The sequence below is a fragment of the Panthera tigris genome, chromosome A2 (genome assembly GCF_018350195.1).
Source record: "Panthera tigris isolate Pti1 chromosome A2, P.tigris_Pti1_mat1.1, whole genome shotgun sequence".
Lineage (NCBI taxonomy): Eukaryota > Metazoa > Chordata > Mammalia > Carnivora > Felidae > Panthera > Panthera tigris.
In genome coordinates, this window is record NC_056661.1 from 65,052,515 (window position 1) to 65,072,887 (window position 20,373).

At 53.1% G+C, this 20,373-nt stretch overlaps 1 protein-coding gene across 6 annotated transcripts in view; it reads right to left on the bottom strand.

Annotated features, from left to right (window-relative positions):
* Positions 1–20,373, bottom strand: part of GRB10 (growth factor receptor bound protein 10) — a 180,926-nt gene that overhangs the window by 62,167 nt on the left and 98,386 nt on the right. For 3 of the 6 annotated variants that reach the window (XM_042963412.1, XM_042963423.1, XM_042963435.1), the window contains one exon: positions 2,175–2,394. In XM_042963412.1, the coding sequence (XP_042819346.1) occupies positions 2,175–2,394 (220 nt within the window). Of the gene's footprint in view, positions 1–2,174; positions 2,395–3,188; positions 3,247–5,082; positions 5,244–20,373 lie in introns of those variants that run through there. The other 3 variants (XM_042963442.1, XM_042963426.1, XM_042963449.1) reach the window with 3 other exon arrangements.

The following is a 20,373-nucleotide window of genomic DNA, read 5'->3' on the forward strand; positions in this document are numbered from 1 at the left end:
ATGAGGCCCATGACATCACCCGCCTCGTATGGTTGTGGTGGCCACTATATCAGCTAATAAGTGAGGACTCAAGAGAGACCATACACAGGAAGTGCTCAACATAAAGCCTCACTTACAAAAGAAATCTTTGGGTATCCCATATTGGTCAACCCATTTTTTAAACACATCCAAAAGTAAGATGCCCTGTGGCGCACGCCTGCCCCGTGTACCCCCGTGGGACCTAACACAGGCAACCCCAGGGCGTAGGGCTGAGTTCGGCCTGAACTTTAGCTCAAGGGCCCTGGGCAACGAACAGTCCCAGGTCTGCCTGTGCCATCCTCTGCCCTGACTCAGCTCTGGGCACCGTCACTGTTGGGGCTGCGACCCCGTCTTCCCAGGGGCCTCCCACCCTTCCAGGGATGGGTGACTGAGAGACCCCAGACCCCAGCCACATGGAGAAAAGTCTCCCTCCAGACTGAGCTCCACAGGGCCAAGAGAACAGGACTGATGCTCAAGAAAGCACAGGCAGGTATAAACACTGGGACGACGGAGGGGAGGAAAGGCAGGAAGCCGAGAGGTGGCCGACCGCAGGCCACAGAGCTGCTACACCCCACCCCACAGACAGCTCTGAGCTCCCCAAGACACAACAGGCTACCTTGGCAAGAGGGCTACCCAGGTGCAGAAGACCTGGGATGTCAGACCAGAAAGAGCCTCACAGAAGTTTCTGGAAGCAGAGAGGACCACTTTGCCCTATCCCCATCCCAAGGAAAGGAAGCGAGATCCCCAGGAGATGCAGTGCTGAGGAACCCCCAGCCCGAAGAACCCCAGCCTGACTGAGGCCCAAGATGGAGGGCCCCGCACAGCCTTGCACTAGAAAGTGCAGGGAGGCTGGCCTCGGTCCCTCGCCCGCTCCCATCCCTCCACTGTCACCTGAAAACCTCCAGAGCCAACAGCGACTGGGCGGCGGCCACACCGGTCCACCCACCTCCCGGGCCCCGGAGACGGGGTAGAGACACCCTCAGTGCTCTGCCCCTCCCCCTCCCAAATCCGGGTGTGACAACTCCCATCCATCCCCCTCTTCATCGGGGTCAGGACACCACCGTCTCTAGGCTGGTCCTCGAAACGGCCTCCAAATCAGCCGTGGTCTAGCCCACCACCCCGACACCAGGCTGCCAGAATTATCTGCCAGAACCGCAACCCCATCTCCTCGCTGGCCTGTTCAAATCCTTTCCCTGTCTCTCCCCTTGAAGGGCTCAGAGATGCCTTCAGGATCTGGCCCGCACCTGTCGGGATCATCTTGTGTGCAAAGCACCCCGTGGAGGCGTGACAGACACGCAAAACGCTGTACGTGTTTAACGTGAACGACTGGGTGTGTCGTAAGTACACACGCGATCTGTCGCCAGTCCGGCTTGTCATCACCCACAGCCTGCAACCGCTCCCTCTGCCTTTATCGCTACTGCGGAAGCTCTTCCCTCCTTGCACAGCAGCGCCGTCACGCGTGGGCTCCATGCCGCAAGACGTCCTAGGACTGACTCGTCTTGTAAAACCAACACTCCGGACGTTCAGTCCCGTATCTCCTGATTCCCTCCCCATGGCCCTGGCATCCAGCACTCCTACCCTCTGCGTCTAGAAGTTCGGCCACCTTAGAGGCGACACGTGAGTGCAACCGTGTGGCACCGTCCTTCTGTGACAGGCTCATTCACTTAACGTGCTGTCCACGTTGGCCATCACCGGATGGCTCGGTGAGGAAAACGCAGAACACGCAATGCCGTGTCGTGCGGCCATACAAAAAGGGAGGAAGTTTTGCCCCTCGGGACAACGAGAATCCTCTCTTCTGCTCACGAAATCTCTTCTCCCCGCCCGCCGCCCACCGACTCCCACTCACCCTTCAACACCCAAATCCGAGATCTGCCGCCTCCAAGGAAGCCCAACCCCCCACCCCGCTTCCCACGAGCCCCTCCCCCCAGCCCTGGTATTTCCAGGAATACAAATGGAATGCGTCCACGGGTCTGAGGTGGCACATGTCTGACAGCCCCAGGGGACACCACTGCCCCAGGTCCCCCCACCCCACCCCACTCTGGGCACGGGCTGCACAGAGACAAGGAACGTGTCTACGCAGCAGGGGGCGCTATCGTGTCCGTGCGACGGCCCTCCCTTGCTCTCGGAGACGAGGCCCTCCAGGCCCCGGGGCCCACCTGACAGCGAGGATGTGCACAGGCTGTGAGCGCTGCACCTGCAGTCGCGGGGACGCCTGCGGCTGGAGGGACCTTGTTCCTGAGGGTGGTGGCTGGCTGCGGGCGTGCTGGCCATTCTGGAGCAGGGGCACCGTCTCTGACTGCATGCTACAGGCCGGGTACAGACTCTCCAGGGACGCGCTCACATCGTTCACCAGGGCTTCCAGGTCTACGTCATCCTCTGGGCATTAAAGGCAAAAGCAGGGGAGAAAAAAAAAAAAACAGAACAGAACAAGACAAAACTTTAGCAGCAGTGAGGGGCCACGGCCACACGGGCATCTTAGGGCTCAGGTTCCAAAACTCACAATATTTTAAACTATTAGGTGAAGGCAGAGGAGCATAACTGAGGATATACATCCCGTAAGGAATCGTACGTGTTCCATCTACTGATGTTTGCTGACATTCCAGAAGCTACTTGGTAACTACGGTCCAGCCGCATTCCCAGCGGCTGCACACACCCTTCGGAGCACCTGCCTAGCTCACACCCCCTTTGGGGTGGACGGGCCACACGCAGTCACAGCTGCGCAGCCTCAGGTGGCCAGACCACAGGTGGACATCGAGCTCTACTTAGGCAAGTCAGGCCTTCTCCCTTCCCTGAAATTCTAGCAGTGAAAGAGAGACACAGGAACAGAACAGCACCCAGCACAGACAGCAGCCTGGGCCAGCTAAGAGCTCCAGGAGGGCCCAAGCCACGCAGACGGGCTCACGGGTGGCTGCGGATCAATCATGCACCTGCAGACCTCCAGGTGCCCTCGACTGGCCTGGGAGCCTGAGGAAGCCTGTCCTCACAGAAGGCCTGAGGCAGACGCAGAGAGAGAGAAGCACAGGGAATGCCAGACAGAAGGTCAGAAAATAGCAGAGGCACACACAGAGACTTTGATGGGAAATTCTTCGTGTCAACTTGGCTCGGTCGCCGGTATTTGGTCACACTTGATTCTAGATGTTTCCGTGCAGGTATTTTTTAGATGAGATTACCATTTAAGTCAGTAGCCTCTGAGCAAAGCAGATTGCCCTCCATAATGTGGGTGGGCCTCATCCAATCAGGTGAAGGTCCTGAAGAGAAAAAGACCATAGTCCCCCAAGGAGGGAAGAATTCTGCGTCCGGACTCGAACTGCAACTCCTCTCTGGGCCCCCAGCCTCCCGGCTGACCCCGCAGATTCTGGACGTCCAACTACACAATCGTGGGAGCCAACTCCTTAACCTGCACCCCCCTCCCCATACACGTATAAATGCACATGTTAATGGTTCTGTTTCTCTGAAGAACCCTGACTGCACACGATGAGGGGATAACCCGGCACGCCCAGAGATGTGGGAGCGCCCAGGGCGGGAGGCAGAGACAGAAACCTGGGGACACAGGCCAGGCTCCGAGCAGCCCAGCGTGACTCAGTGCACGTTCCTGATACGGCCCGGCCGTACTCCGGCCGCAAGCTCCATAAAGCATCCTGCATCCCCGGTCATCGCGGGCTGGGGCTACCGAGTTAGCTTCTCCTGTTTGTAACCCGCTGGAAACTGACAGCACAGCCCCCCTTCTCTGCGTTTTCCGCTCGGTCACTTCGAACGTGGCACGTGTGAAGGCGCTCGCCCACTGGGGCACTCCGCGAGTCCCCCTAACTCACAGGCCCACTTGGTCCCATAAGCGACACCTGCTCAGCCTGAGGGGCTGAGGGCCCAAGACAGCAACACCCTCGCCAAGCCGGGACCACAAGCTCCCCCGATAGGAAGGCCCCTGTGAACCCGCCGCCCCAGCCCACCACCTACGGGCCCCCCGCCCGCGGCACCAGGCCCGGCTTTCTGTTTCTCAGCCTCTACAACCCAACCCGGGGTCCGCGGGGGTGGGTGAGGGCAGGAGGCTGGTCATCACCCTGCCCTGCGGCAGAGCCGGGCACAGATCCATCTCATCTATTGCCTGTGCCATCACAGACGCCGTGACTGCCACCCGGTCCCACGGCTGAGGAACAGACCCCGGGGGAAGCAAGGACCTTGCCCAGGGGCACGCCGGTGCCAAGAGGCGGACCTTCGACCTGAAAACACTTCCTGCAGCTACCAGGCTGGCCTCACCAGGTGTGCGCTCATTGCATGAGCTCACGGACCTTTCTGGGATCTGCCCTCCCTGCCTGTCCAGTCCTTGTGTAAACATCTCGGGTCCCTTTGCTTCAGCTTCTCCATCTCATTAGGCAAAAGGGCACAAGAAACGGAGCAAAGCAAGACAGCGAGAAAAAAGGAAGGCACGCGGGCCAAAGGGGCAGAGAACGCGGGAACCCCGTGGTTGCAAGTGGAGGGTGGGGAGGAGAGCACTTTTGGGAAGATTTAGGTAGAAGCAGAAAGAAAGGTCACAGACATCCCCCACCGCGTTCTGTACCTTGCAGGCAATGGTGCCAGGGAGAGGGGTCTGGGGAAGGCCTGGACGGGGTGATTATACACAGCAGGCTTTAGATGGATCACACTGGGCCCTGAGCAGGATGGACACACGGACTGACGGGAGAGCATCGGATGCTTCTGAAACAGCAGGAATGCGGTTTCGCTGCTGGAACTGAGAACACCGAGAGCTGTCTGAGCAGAGAGGACACGGACCGAAATCCCGACCAGAAACTTGGGAGCGGGGCCTCGCGTCCCCAGGGCCCGTGCAGGAAGGCAGGAGACGCTGCCAGCGCTTGGCCTGTGCACGGTCAAATATTAATCCCGCGGCCAGATATCAGAAGGACAACAGGGCTGAATTAGTAATTCATGACTGCCGTGTAATCAATAAGTAATGTATCACAAAGGAGAACGCCAGAGTCAGCAGGCAGAGCTCTTGCTTAGGGTTCAGAGGGCAGGCAGCTACGTGGGAGGAGTGGGAAAATCTAGACCCCGGGAGGGAGAGGTACGCACACAGCCTTGTTCCTTCGTCCCTTGTCCGGAGGCCACATCTGTAAACTGAGGAAGCAGAACTCGGCAAGCACAAAACCAACAGACGGCTGCCTGAAGAGAGCCAGCCACTTGGGTATTTACTGAGACCTCACAGTATCCGCCTTCTCAGAAAAGGTACAAGTCACACTAGGGCTCACGAGTCCGGGGCTTCAGGAAGGTTCTAGAATGCATCCTGCACTCACATTTAGCTTCCATGTAATAGTTGCCCGATTGAGCTCTGGAACACGATTAAGCCTAGGCCGCCCTAACTCATCTTACAAACAACTCAGTATTTCTCTCTTAACGACCATTTAAGAATCAATATGGGGTGAAACACAGAGCTCACAGAAGCTATCCATCCAGCCTTCGGGAATGCCTGGGGGTGGGGGTGGGGGAGGGGAGGGGAGGGAGAGGCTGGATGCCATGGTCAGGCTGGGGGAGGGTCACCATGGGCCGCTGGGGTGTCACCTGGCTGTCAGTCACATGTGCCCCCAACCAGGAGACCCAGCAGAATACAGTGGCCACCACGGTCACTTCCGTCCCCCCTGAGGAGTCAGGCAGAAAGAGAGGCTCACTGTTAGAGTTCTTTTTTTTGTTGTTTTTTAATGTCTATTCACTATGAGAGAAAGAAAGAGAGCGAGAGCAGGCTAACAATTGGGGGAGGGGGAGAGAGAGAGAGAGAGAGAGAGAGAGAGGGAGAGAGAGAGAATGAATCCCAAGCAGGCTCCACGCAGTGAGCACAGAGCCCAACTTGGGGCTCAATCTCACAAACCGTTAAGATCCTGACCTGAGCTAAAATCAAGAGTTGGACGCTTCACTGACTGAGCCACCCCAGCGCCCCAAAACCAAACCTTTTAAAGAATCTAAAATATCCTAGCCCAGGACAAACTTTAAAATTCCTGTTGCTCAATTAGCATTTCACCTGTCCAGACAACAGACTCACTTAGGGTTCTGGGATTTTACCTACACTCTGTTAAATCTAGCGCAGGCTAACAATGGAATCTTCCAAGCAGGGGTCACAAAGTATTGATTTGAAGGAAGACACTCGCCATCATGTTCCCTGAAAACTTACTGAACTACGGTATAGGAATCCACTAAGGCATTACTGACGTGACACTCAGTTCTCGCAAAAACGCTCGGAATGGCTCACATTCTGTGAGCACGTCCCGTGTCGTGCGGGATGGCTACCCGCCTTCCCTGTCCCTGTGGTCCCTACATGAACCCACCACAGAGATCAACCACCCGCCCCGTGAAAGCCCTTCTGCAGAGAAGCAAACACATAGGGCGAGCACAAGACAGATGCTTCTGGAAATGAGTGCTAAGATTAAGTATCTATTTGGTGCAAACTTGATGCCAAAATACTTTCCATGAGACCGCACCGCCCCTGGAAGGCACATGAAGGGGAAGGTAAAACAATTTTACACACTCCATCTCACGTCACGCGGATTCAGGAGGATGTATTTACCGCACAAATACAGGTCAGACAACACGGTTGTAAATCAACTTATTAATAGACGCCTTGCTTCCGCAAATAACCCAGTCCCAAACTGGACACTGACTTTTGTCCCAAATATCTGAACAGCTCATCTGATCTCAAACCCACATGCGTGACTGGCCTCACTGCCATCAATCAGCACCCGGAGGAAGCTTTCCTTCTAAAACAGATACAAAGTCGGTGAACCAAATTTGTGTTTGGCTCACAGATAATTCGGGGCACACGTCCTCCGTAATTCAACCAGGAGGCGGCCAGGCGCTCACCAGCTGACTGTGGGCACAGAGGAGAGCGCCAGCTACAGGCGAGGCTCCGCCTTCTAGCCCCAGGAGCCTCCCTGTACGCCCTGCTGGGTCCACAGCGCCATCTAGTGGCCTCCTTCACTGGCTAGGAAACAGGACATTCATTGAATCCGCTTCACTGCATTCACTGGCACCTTAAAGAAACGCTACGTGCCCGGGGTGTTCAAGATACACGTGTATACTGTCCGTTCTTCCCGGACCCACGTGAGCACCTGTTAACATGCAATGTCTGTCTGTTTCCTCCCATCTTCGTCTAGAAGGTGGGCTGGTAAGTGAGGCAGGGCGGGGCAGGCTTGCTTAAGATGCTAAATCCCTAAAGAGTGATAGGTGATTTTAAGTAAAAGGAAGAAAAAGAAAATCAATGGTACTTGTGAGGCTGTGACAGAAGAGGAAACAGAGATCTTGGGGATCCTGGCACTGGGCTCCTGAGATCCTTATAATTTTCTAAACCATAAAAGCAATGGGGGCATCTTTTGTTCTGATGTCTGGTCTTTGTTGTTATTGTTGTTGTTGTCATCGTAGTGGTTCCTGAGATAGCCCCAGGGCTTTCATAAAGGTGAAAGGATCCTCTTTTATAAAACATCACCTTTTGTTACTCATGATGAGCCCCTTCCAACCACACCTGAGTTTATATTAATGAGGTGCTTTTTGGAAAGCCACCAGGTAACCACGGGCTGGGGGCTGGCTGCCAAGGGAGCCAATCACGATCATCACGGGGCTATAGGTTTGGAAGGGTCCAGTCCCGTTCTGTGCCCTCGGGGGGTGGGGTGGGGGGGGAGGACATAGGGGCTGGACGCTGAGCTCATCACCGGTGGCCAATGATGTAATCAATTGTGCGTATGTGGTGAAGCACCCCTATCAAAACTCCCAACCCCACAGGTTTTGGAGAGCTCCCAGGTTGGTGCACATATGGAGGAGCCTGGGGGGTAGCGTGCCCAGCACGGGAGCCCCGAACCCCTTCCCCATACCTTGCTCTACGCACCTCTTCCAACAGACTGTTCCTGAGCTGTATCCTTTATAACAAACTAGTAACCTAATTAGTAAGCCGTTTGCCTGAGTCCGGTGGACGCTCTAGTAAATGACTGAACCCAGTATGGACACACGTAGCTGGTGTCAGAGAATTGCTTGCCGGGGGGAGGGGGAAACCCACCCTTCTGGAAAGTGCCGAGTCAGAGCAGAGGTAAGGGGAAGATTTCTTCCCAGTGCTGTAGCTGAAAAATCCCGAACACATATGTAAAGGCCAAAGTTCTTACATGCTTCTATCTGGATGGGAACTAAAGGTCCAGCCTGCGAAGGCGTTTTAAACCTAAGCCATGTTCACTGGGCAAGCCGTTTTTGTTGACCTCTGAGCAATTAAAACCTTGTGCAGGTTTTAATTCTACTGAAGTCGGCATTCTACCAAAATGCCTTTGGCACACCAATGAATCTCTATCCTCACAGATTCCACTCACAGGTATTTAATTCTTTTTTGAAACATTTCTTTGAGAGAGAAAGAGCACGAGTGGGGGAGGGGTAGAAAGAGGGAGAGAGAGAATCCCAAGCAGGCTCCTTATTGTCAGCGCAGGGCCGGATGCAGGGATCGATCCCACAAACCGTGAGACCAGGACCTGAGCCGAAATCAAAAGTCAGATGCTTAACTGACTGAGCCTCCCAAATGCCCCACAAGTACTTAATTTTTAATAGGTACAGTTGGACATAAGTAAGAATAAGAAAATCAGGTATTACACTGTTAGAGTATACCTCTGTTCATATTCATGATAGTTACAGATATTCAGAAACCCTAAAAGCAGATCACCTAAACATATCTCCAAATACATACATAAATGTCATTTCTATATCGAGTCGTTTAAAAAAAATTGAATCAATACTTTATTTCGGTGGTTACTACAGGCAGGCGGGATTTGAAGCAGGAAATAAAAACCCTAGAATTACATCCAGCATATACACAGAACTACATATATATAGCTTCAGCCACACTCACGTCTCCTGACCTTTCAGCATGTACAAGAGAAACTTCGCTTTCCAGCCTTTGTGGGAAATGGTACTCTCCTCTCCACCCACCTCCCATAGACGACGACAACCACCACTGTCAGTGCCAATAAATTGAGAAAATACCTATCAACAAGCTGATTAATTCACCAGCAGGAAAAATGTGTGGGGGTGTGTTTCACTTCAACTCCACATGTACACCTCCTACACTTCCTGTTGCTGGGTTCTGGGGCAGCACTCAGCAGATATACATGGCCTCCCAAGCCCACAATGCCACTGCCAGCCCCAGAGCACGTTCAGGGGCATCCAGTGACACGAGACTGGGTCCGATCCGCTCGGACAAGGTTGAAATTGAAACAGTCCTCTCCATGTGCTGAGGCTGAACCAACGTGTTCCTTTTCATTTACAGGTGACACCTTCTCTACTTATCTTGGGGTGCCTTTCTTTCCCCTACTCCAAATGCAGGACTGTTCCCTCAGGGAGGCTGCTGGCTATTTGGTCACCTCTCTCCTTCCGTGAGAAGCTCTGGCGTTCTCTTCTGCTAATTTAGAACTGCATCCTGAGCCCTCCCAGAGCTTCCCAGAGCAAGTCACAGATGCAGGGCCCCAGCAGATAGCTCCACAGACAAGAAAACCCACGTAGATCACCGATTCCCTGCTTTCATGAAACATGTAACCTGTTTTCCTTAAAGCTGTGTGTAGATACACACATTCTGTCTAGAGAAGTGCTTTTCCTGTGCTGCCAGACTGGCAGGGAGCCCCGGTCCCATCTCCACCCTGGTCTGATGCATTCAGGCTCCTTTTGGTCCCAACTCAAGGGGAGACACCATCCAAGGTTCCCAGGATGCTGACCCGCCCAGGGCTGCCCAGATGCCCTCACCCTCCCCTTCCCTGCATGTAGCCAGGTTAACAATGGATGGAGGAAAATCAGTATTTCAGGAAGGAGCTGGTGAAATCCTATGTCCCGCATGGAAAGAGGGAGGATTCCCACAATTCCAAAACCCTGACGCCAGAAACCGCCTTGACAACCAGTCAGCGACTGAGTGACTCCCAGATTTATCAGCCCGTCCTGCCTGCACACACAGCCGGCGAGGAAGTACTCAAAAGACAGTCTAGGAGGCAAACGTGTTCAAGTTCGTGGGCTCTTTCAAAACTTGGAAGGCAGGGGCACCTGGGTGGCTCAGTTGGTTGAGTGTCCAGACTCTTGATTTCAGCTCAGGTCGTGATCTCACAGTTCATGAGTTCGAGCCCCATGTTGGGCTCTGCACTGACAGCACGGAACATTCTTGGGATTCTCTCTCTGCCCCTCCCCTTCTTATGCTCTCTTTCAAAATAAATAAATAGGGGCTCCTGGGTGGCTCAATCAGTTGAGTGACCGACTTCGGCTCAGGTCATGATCTCACAGTCCGTGGGTTCAAGTCCTACGTCGGGCTCTGTGCTGAGAGCTCGGAGCCTGGAGCCTGCTTCGGATTCTGTGTCTCTCTCCCTCTCTCTGCCCCTCCCCCGCTCATGCTCTGTCAAAAATAAGCCAACATTAAAAAAAAATTTTTTTTAACAAAATAAACAAACTTAAAAAAAAAAGCTCGAAGGAAAACACTGGAAATACACGACGCAGGTTGGTATCTGCTATTTGCACGTTCAGCCTGTCTCAGTGCAGACTCGGTTCCCTTTCCTTCCTAGTGTTCGAGGTGTGGCTTCCCGGTGAATCATCCTGCATGGTTCAGCAAAGTGAGACCCAAAGGAGTGGAAATCCAATGTGCCACACGGTGACCTGGTGGCCTCACCGGGAGCCTGACCTCTGACCTGGGTGTCCACACGCAGTGGCGATAACCACCCGTGACTGCAGTTACCAAGTACGTATCATGTGCCCCTACGCTTCACATCGCTGATGACTAATCCTCAAAATAACAACAGGGACAATAATGCCGATTTCACAGTGAGACAAATACCCTCATGTTCAGTGGGGTCAAGGTCCCACGGCTGCTGGCGCAAAAGCTCGCAGGAGAAGTCCAATCTGTTTTCTTTCAGAAAGGTCAGGGTGCTTGTTCGGACAACGGTGCCTTCGGCCAGGCCAGCCTGCCCTGATGGTCACGCTCCCGGAGGTGCTCGGGCCAAAGCCACCCTCCCCCCACGCCGCCATCCCCACTCACAGGCAGCTTTCTCCACTACCAGGGCCGAAAAAAGGATGCACACGTCACCCCTGCTGGCCAGCACAGGGGCGGGCTCCTGGGGGCCAATGTGGAATGTGGCCCACGGTGACCAGCGGGGACAGGGGTTTAGCCGTGCAGAGAAGTCAAGCGTCACGTCCGGAAGAGAGCTATTCCACCTAAGAGATGGGTGTCAGGACCTAGCCACGAGGCAAAACAAGATTCGGGAAATCCCCAGGCCCCAGAGACTCGGGGGAGACGCGGACACCCTGGGGCTGGCTTCTCGGGTGACTCATCAGGCAGCCCCAGGAAGACTGGTTTGGGAAGGTCTGGGACCAGGGTGCTCATCTCAGAAGTTGCACTTGAACACGGATCCCACTTCCTAACAAACATCGGCTTTTGGTACAGATACATATGCTTCGTCCACTCCAGTCCTGGGGACCACGTGGCAGGTAGCTGTCCCGACCCGCCAATATTCATCTTATGGTAAGGTGTCCATCTTATGATGGCTTGGGCGATGCTCAACCCTAAGTGGAGGCTGAATGGACAGAACCTGTAAGAAATAGGGTAAGCCCATGATCACTCACAGCTGTGCCCACTTCCCATGTGTCCCCGGAGTGTGGCCAGGCCTACAAGTGGCCCAGAATGGTGCCAGCAGTGACTTTCAGGGAGGGAGGCTGGGCTCTGTCTCCCCATCCGGACAAATTCCTCCTCCTTTTTTTTTTTTTTAGTTTTAAGTTTTTTTATTTTGAGAGAGAGAGACAAGAGACAGAGACAGCACACAAGCAGGGGAGGGGCAGAGAGAAAATCCCAAGCAGGCTCTGCACTGTCAGCACAGAGCCTGATGCAGAGCTCGAACCCACGAACTGTGCGATCACGACCTGAACAAGAGTGGGACGCTTAACCGACTGCGCCACCCAGGCGTCCCAACAAATTCCTCCTTCTTCCCTCCGGGGCCACGTGACAGCCCAGAGCACTGCAATACTCAGAGGGAAGGGTACGTCACAAAGTCCAGGGCAGATCCTAGAATGAAATGCAGATATTCCGGTGGCTAGACAGCACTACGACCAAAGCAAACGAGCAAAAAAAAAAAAAAAAAAGTGAAGATAATGATTAACCGCTATCACTGGACTTTGATTCCTGTGAGATTCATTTGTTTAATCTATGTGTTTTAGAGAACGGTCAAATAATTCTATCCCCCCACTCCATCTCCCCTAAAAAGGAAAGCCCCTCACTTCCCTCAGGGATTCTGCTCATTGAAATTCAAGAGCTGGAATCTGATGCTGGGTGAACACGACCCAGCTAGAGTGGAAATTTTCCTTCTTTCTTGGACTGTGTCCTGCCGTGCTGTCATGTGTTGTTGCAAGGGAGCATCTAGATGGCACCGAAGCTTCTCTCGGGTCTGCGAAGGCGGTTGTGTTCAGAACCGTGAAGCAAATACGACACAGGAAAAGAATTTTCCTCTCCGGGAAGGACCTCAGCTACACATTAGAGGAAAAAAAAAGAAGTACAGACTCAGGGGTACCGTCTCTATTTGTACTTAATAGAAGACAATTAGTTGGGGGAGAAGGGCAGAAACATGCCCACAAAACATCACTCAAAAAAAAAAAAAAAAAAAGCAAAAATTAACTGCATCTTTCTCCTTAGTGATTGACTGTGTTTCTTCTCCAGACTCTGGCACGGACCCTTACTTCTTCTGTGACATCATAAAGCAGCCACAAGCCGAGCACAAGACCTGTGCAAACAGCTGGTCACTCTGGAAGGTTCTCACTTTCCATCAATCCTAAAAATATGAGTGCAAGCACACTGGAGCTGAAGAGGGAAAATCCAGGCCAAAGTCCATCACTCGCCGAGAGCACTGTCCTCTCGGAAAGGCAAAGTGTTAAAGGCCAATCAGACAGTGGGGAGTCTTTATTATCTCATTCACCACTAACACTCTGTTTCTGTGAATCTAACTCCATAAGCGTAAAATCCATTCGTGTGGCCAATATCTTCCTTCCTCCATCAAGTACTGACTGAACACCTGATACACAAGTGACATCGTTCCAGGCCCTGGGAATACAGATGTTGGCAAAACAGACACGAGTCCCCGCCACCTGAGGATCAAGTCCCTTCCGCCGGCTTCGGCAAAGGGTGACCGCGAGAACCCTAAAGTCGCAAGGACGGAGATGAAACTTTTTCCTGCCTCTGGAAAAATAATTGCGTCCACCGGCTCGAGGGCGGAGACATCGCGAAGGAAGCAAGCCGAGATCCTGGCAGAAAGGGGCTCCCATCAACCGAGGGGAGGGAAGGAAGGAACCCCACCTGAGACGCAGCACCTTGCGAGAGAGGGTCGCGACAGGCAGGGGGCGGTCACAGCAGTACAAGGTGCGGTGTGCGTCCCCAGACAGAGGACCTTGCCTCAGCGGAGGCAGTGGCCAAACCAGGGAAGTGTCCCAGAGGCCACTCTCCTACGACCGTTATGCCCACTCTTGGCGGAAGAGAAGGGTTTTAAAACCAGATCTCTGCGTACAGGCAAGACAGTCAACTAGAGGGCATTCGGCTCTAAGAAGAGCCCGACTTCCAAGGCGTCAGGATGGGGAAAGTCATTCCAGGAGAACGTACCAGGCGATTCCAAGAAATGGCACAACTCCCAGAACTGCAACGCCCAGGAGACAGGAGCTGGCTTTCCAGGATGTGGAAGGAAACAGGGTTTAACCAGAAAGAGGGCCGTTCCAGAGGTGGCAGGCAGGGTCTCATTATCCAGATGTGTCCTCCCAGGAGCACCTGGATGGTTTCTGTTCCAGCTAACAGCTCCCTGGGGCTCACCTGGATGCATCTGAATCCAATTCTTTGGAGTCTGGCAGGGAATGAATGGAGGTCCTGAGGACTTACTATTCTTATGATAATGATTTCTCAATTAAGGGAAATTAAGCGGTGCCTTCTGATTAATGCGCCAGGACAAGGTCCCTCTGGACCCAGGTTTCAGGGCTGAGAACAGTGGAGGAGGGAGGACAGTGGGAGGCTGTGGGCTTGGTTTTTACACTCTCCATACGTATTTATGTTGCTTCATCTAATTTCTTACCTGGCACACAACAGGTGCTCAGTAAATTTTAGCTGAATACCTAAAACACTGGAGTCCCCAGCCTCCATAAATCAAGCTGTAGAATTTTCTAGAAAGTCAGCCAGGCAGCGTTCCCAAACTCCCTGGGGGCTAATGAGCCTCCAACCCTTCCTCTCCTTGGAAAAAGGCCCACCAGGCAGGTTACACACAAGCCGCCAGGTGGATACAGGCCAGATGGGCTGCTTCCAAGGAGGGCTGACGTGTATCCAGAAGGGGGGCTCTGCGGGAAGCTTACCCAACAGGCCAGACCCGGACCCCTGTGGGCCTCCCTGAGGGCGTGGGGCCTAAGGGCTCATCCCTGAGATCACAGGGCCAAGGGAAAGATGCAAATTCTGCCCCCACCCAGGAAGTGCGTGGGGCATCCAGCTCTGAACAATGTCTTTCCCTTTGAAAGCACACTCTTCCTTCACCCCAGAGCCTCAGGCTTCCCCGCTGGACTGTGGGTGCCGCTGAACCTCTCAGGAGAAGATGCTGCTCCGTACATCACACCTTGCTCCCCCCCTCCACCCCCGTTCCCCCGTGGTGTGGCCCACGGAGACACTGGAACATGAGGAGCGAGGCTTGGTGGGAAGCGGGCTCTGCACTAGGAAGGGGCTCCATTTCCAGATGGAACAAGAAGGGTACATTTCTCAAGTCAGGGGCTCTCTGCTCACATCTCCAAGGAGCAGGCACCGGGCCCCGGACAAGGCAGGACGCAGTATTCCCTTGAACAAACACTCCTTGTCTGCTGTGTCCAATGCCCTGTGTGCTGATTAAAGAGTAATTCAGAGAGAGAGTGTGCAGGCAGCGGGGGGCCAGAACGCGAACATTCACTGGGATTACTCATAAACCCTGTACCATACCCACGAGCCACAGACTATCAAGCCCATTGCACAGATGAGAAAACCAAGGCTCAGCTGGGTTACAATACCCACCGCAAAGTCACACAGCTATTCGTGGAGCCTCAGTTCCTACCCCGGTGAGGCTAAAAAATCCAACATCCTCTTTGGGTTTTTCTCCCCCCCCCCCCACCCAAAGATTAAAAAACAAAAACATGACCCCTGGTCTCAAGGAGCCTAGAAATAAATTGGAAAGACAGACACCTACTTGACCAAGTATGAAACGAAACCAGGTACGATCAGTTTTCAGGAGGAAAACACACACACACACACACACACACACACACATGCACAGACACACACACACACACACACACACACACACACACACACACGCGAGAAGATCTGAGGGCAACAACTGATTTAATTGCCCATAGCAACCGAAAGACCCAAGTGTCCGAGGCACAGAATCATCTTCCCAGACTGTTTTAAGATAAAACAAGAACAAAAAAAACAAAAACAAAACAAACAAACCACCACAAAACCAAAACCAAATGAAAGAACCAGTGGCAGCCACACAGAGAATGGGCAGGGGCACAATCAGTGGGACGTGTAAGGGAGCCAGTGTCACCCAGTGTTCCCCATGTGCTCCGAGGTGGGTAAAAACCATTTTGCCCGATGCAGACTCTGGCTGGCTGGCTCGGCGTCAGCAGCTGGGGCTCGTGACACGGAGCCCCTGAGTGGGAAGCACCCCCCGGGGCAACGGTGCCTTTAGCCATCTGACACCCAAGGAGGCCGCAGGCCGATTGGGACTGCTCTTCATGCATTCGAAATACAGCCACAGGATGGAAGGAGCAACGGCCCGTGCCCCCCACCTCCTCCAGTCCCTGCCCCCACCCCCAGGAAAGGTCAGGACTATTATTAAAGTCTCTCTTGGTCCAGAACTAAATGCAGGCCTGGCGGGTGTCAGTTACCGCTCCCTGGCACGTTCTGCGGGGGCCACTGGGCGGGCTCCCGGCTACACCGCCAGCGCCCAACTATTTAACCCACTCAGGCGTCCGTCAGCGCGTGGCAGGACCCCAGAGAGGATTAACCGGATGTTGTGTGGACAGTGCCCGCCCGCAGGGGAGAACTGGGAGTCTGGAGAGCCGACCCAGAGACAGGGGCACCTGGCAGGGGGGCATATAATATTAGCCGTGTCAACGAAAGTGAAACCGGCAACCTTGTTCAATGACTTCTGAAGGCAGCAGTATGTTCTGTCCCGAGGGACAGGTTGGGCTCACTTTTCCTTGCTGGAAATCTCTAGCCTGAGAGCTTCCTTTGGGGATAGCGTTTAAAATTCTCTAAGAAAAATAACTCATTCCAAAAAATGTTCACTTGGAAGGCTGGCTAACTGAGGTTTTAAAAACCAGAAAGTTAATTTAGGGGCCCCTGGGTGGCTCAGTTGGTTGAGCATGTGGCTCTTGATTTCAGCTCAGGTCGTGATCCCAGGGTCATGGGATCGAGCCCCACACTGGGCTCCTCGCTGAGTGTGGCACCTACTTGGAATTCTCTCTCTCTTTCAGGGGCTCCTGGGTGTGGCTCAGTCAGTTAAGCGTCCGACTTTAGCTCAGGTCATGATCTCACAGTTCATGAGTTTGAGCCCCTCATCAGGCTCACTGCTGTCAGCGCAGAGCCGGCCTGGCATCCTCTGTTGCCCTCTGTCCCTGCCCTTACCCGATTTGTGCTCTCTGTCTCTCAAAAACAAACATTAAAGGGGCGCCTGGGTGGCTCAGTCACTTAAGCGTCCAACTACGGCTCAGGCCCTGAGCTCAGGGTTTGGGAGTTTGAGCCCCACATCAGGCTCTGTGCTGACAGCTCAAAGCCTGGAACCTGCTTCGGATTCTGTGTCTCCCTCTCTCTCTCTGTCCCTCCCCACTCACACTCTGTTTCTCTCTCTCAAAAATAAATAAACATTAAAAAAAAAATTTTTAGACATTAAAAAACTAGATTCTCTCCCACTGCCCCTCTCCCTTTAAATTTTTTTTTAAAAAATAGGTTAATTTAAGTAAAGCGTAATATAGCGGAAAAGGGTATGTCAGACTTTAGGAGAGAGTGTATTCTAGTTCTCTACCTAAGGGAGATCTAAAGATACTCTTTCATCACTGATCTTAATAATGAACTATATCTAAGTTGGACCCACCACTTCCAAAAATGGGATTTACGCTTCCTTGGACGAAAAGATCCGTGTGTTCTATGAGCGATAAATTAAAAACTCACTGCTCACCGCTGTGTCCCCTGCGCCTGACGTGGCCTGGACAGGTAACAGATTTTTGTTGAATGAACGTGAGAAACAGGAAAGGTAAGGAGCTCGAGGAAGAAAAGTGAAGGCGAGGAGAACACAAGGACTTCAGGGATGAAGCCCGCTCTCAAGCGGCGAGCACCCTGACAACTAAGGAAACGTGAAACCTGAGCGTGTCGGTTCCACACGGGAACCAGGAAGGGGAGGTCGAGTCTGGGCTCGCCTGCCGCTGGGAAAGGCGGGGCCAGCGGGCGCCTCGGTGCCTCTTTGTTCTGTGCTCCCCGTGAACACCTGGACTGTTCCAAGTGCAAAGGATGAAGTGAGCACAGGTTCAGGACAGGGGAGGCGGCGGCAGGGGTCCAACCGATTTGGCTGCTTCCGAGACCAGGGGGATTCGGTCCCCACCGCTATCATCTCAGGTTGACCCACTGAAAAATCTAAGGGGGTCAGAAGGTCAGGAAGGCATGAGCGGACTGTGAAGGACGGAGGGCGGCCGGGGGGTGGCAGACACCAATGCTGCAGCCCACCTGCGGGGACACACGGGCTCCGCCAGCCATTTGAGGGTGATCTGGGTGGCTTTTCTGGCCTCTGAGCCTCGGTTTCCTCCCCTGTAAATATGGGTTAACAACAGTGCCCACCGCATAGCACAGTTAGGTCGATTCACTGGTTAACAGATTAAGAACCTGTTTTTACAACAGGAAGGTCACCTAAACATGTTAAGACACAGAGGGTAGAGGCAAGAAATCATGACCTTTCTGAAGGACCATAAGCATTACAGTCATTTATTTAGATGGATCCTGCAGAAGCAGCATTAATCACGTGGGCAAACGCAATTATTAGACGTGGCCCGAATATATTCCAAAAGGCAGAAAGATGTCATTTTGTGGGAGAAGGATTAGGGAGGATTTTCCTCCTAGCCTTTTGGCATCTCAGCCCTAATAAAAGGTGATTAGGCATGGAGGGAGAGAAAAAGAAATCAAAATTATAATCACTTTTTGGCTTCAATGTCCAAGCAGAGGCCAATGTTCATTACTATTCAGGAACGGGAATGGGAGAAAGAGAACTTTATCTTTAGGGGGCAGCACTGTTTTCCTGTGAGGAAATGACACTATGAAGAGTTACTTTTATGCGTGCATGCACGTGCGCGCGTGTGTGAAACGGGTAGAACGTCAACGATATTCTCGTGGATAACACAGTAAAAGGAGAAGTAGGGAAGAGGGCATCCAATGAACCACGACTCGAGCTTGGTCCAAAAGCTACGGTCAGCAGGAGCCACACGGTCTTCTCAGCTGACTTTCTGATTTCGTCCTTTGTCATCCCAACCCAAGCTCTCCTGTCACCTCCTAAATGGCACCACACGAAGGGAAGGTCTTCATTAACTTCTTCTCATCTCATGTGCCTGGAATTACCAGGACTTCCCACGTGGAGGGAAGGGGCAGGAACGCAGGACCTTTCTGGAAGCCACACGCATCTATGGCATGTGAGTTCAGGCATTCTTTAAATATTAACTATTAAAGGGGTGCCTGGGTGGCTCAGTCGGTTAAGCGTCCAACTTCGGCTCAGGTCACGATCTCACGGTATGCGAGTTCGAGCCCCGCGTTGGACTCTGTGCTGACCGCTCAGAGCCTGGAGCCTGTTTCAGATTTTTCAGATTCTGTGTCTCCCTCTCTCTCTGCCCCTCCCCCGTTCATGCTCTGTCTCTCTCTGTCTCAAAAATAAATAAATGTTAAAAAAAATTAAATATTAACTATTAAATACAAGGCACTATCGCAGAACCTTCAGGATCAGTCAGACATGGTTCCTACCGTCAAGAAACGCACGATCTCGGGAGAAAGGGGTAAATATGGTACATAAAGTAACGCTTGTAGGACAGCTTATATGTACAGGCACATGCTACATGTTTCCCCTAAGTTACCTCCAACCGTAAAGCTGCACGGACTTGGCTCTGATTCCGATTTTACCAGTGTGTGACTTCTCTGTCACTTCTGGGCAAGTTACCAAACATCTCTGGCTCAGTTTCCCCTATGTGGCTCCGATGACAGTGAAAACTCCGAAGACACGTGGGGACAAGCGTGAGACTCCAAGTTATCACTGTCCTATCAAACGTATTTCACAGTAATGATGTGAGATGGGTATTTGCTATTGAAGAATCTCAACCGCAAAGTGGTTACTAACTCGCCCACGGTCTCAGGGCCCTCCCCTGCCCCCCTGGAATAAACCAGACACAGGGAATAACTGGTCCAAAGCCTGGCCGCCCCCAACATCTGTGACATTTGCCGTGGCTCCCCGCAGGGGAGGAAACAAAACACAACAACAAGCTTTCTCGACCTACTTCACCTTCTCTACTGACAATCTTCTCTAATTCTGGTCTCTTCCACTCGGCAAACCGATTATCCAACGAGATACGGAAGGTCCTGAAATATGCCCACGACACATCTGCTCTCCGTACATACACGGTTATGGGAAAGGAAGCCAGCCCTCCCTCCCCCCCCCCCCCACATAGTTCTGCACGTTGAAACTGCGTGCTAACAACCATCCTTCTGGCTTACGGACAACCAAGAGAAGAAGCTACAGCCAGTAGCTGTGACAGGTTGGACAGGAGTGCAAAAGGCCGGGGTGGAAAGGCACTGCTCCTTTTAAGGAGCCGAGGGCTGGGGTCTGGGGTCTCCACGGGAGGCGCTGGGTCCCTTGATGTAGGACTCCAGGGGCCATGGGCAATGGTTTAAATACATCTTCAGAGGCTTCACCGTGATGCACACATATCCCCGTCTCCAAATGGACCGCGGTCTGGAAACGAACACGCAGGCAACTGTAGCGCCCTCCACAAGCGGAGGCGAAACATCTCCCAGCTCTTTGGGCCACCTTTGCTCAGCTGTGCTCTGGTGAGAGTGGTCGCTCAGTTCAGCGTCTGCAGTGAGCAGTGACAGCTGTCAGAAACAACTTGTTTAAAATGAGAAAAAGCCAGGGCGCCTGGGTGGCTCAGTCAGTTAAGCGTCCGACTTCAGCTCAGGCTATGATCTCACAGTCCGTGGGTTCAAGCCCCGCGTCGGGCTCTGTGCCGACAGCTTGGAGCCTGGAGCCTGCTTCAGATTCTGTGTCTCCCTCTCTCTCTGCCCCTCCCCTGCTGGCGCTCTGTTTCTCT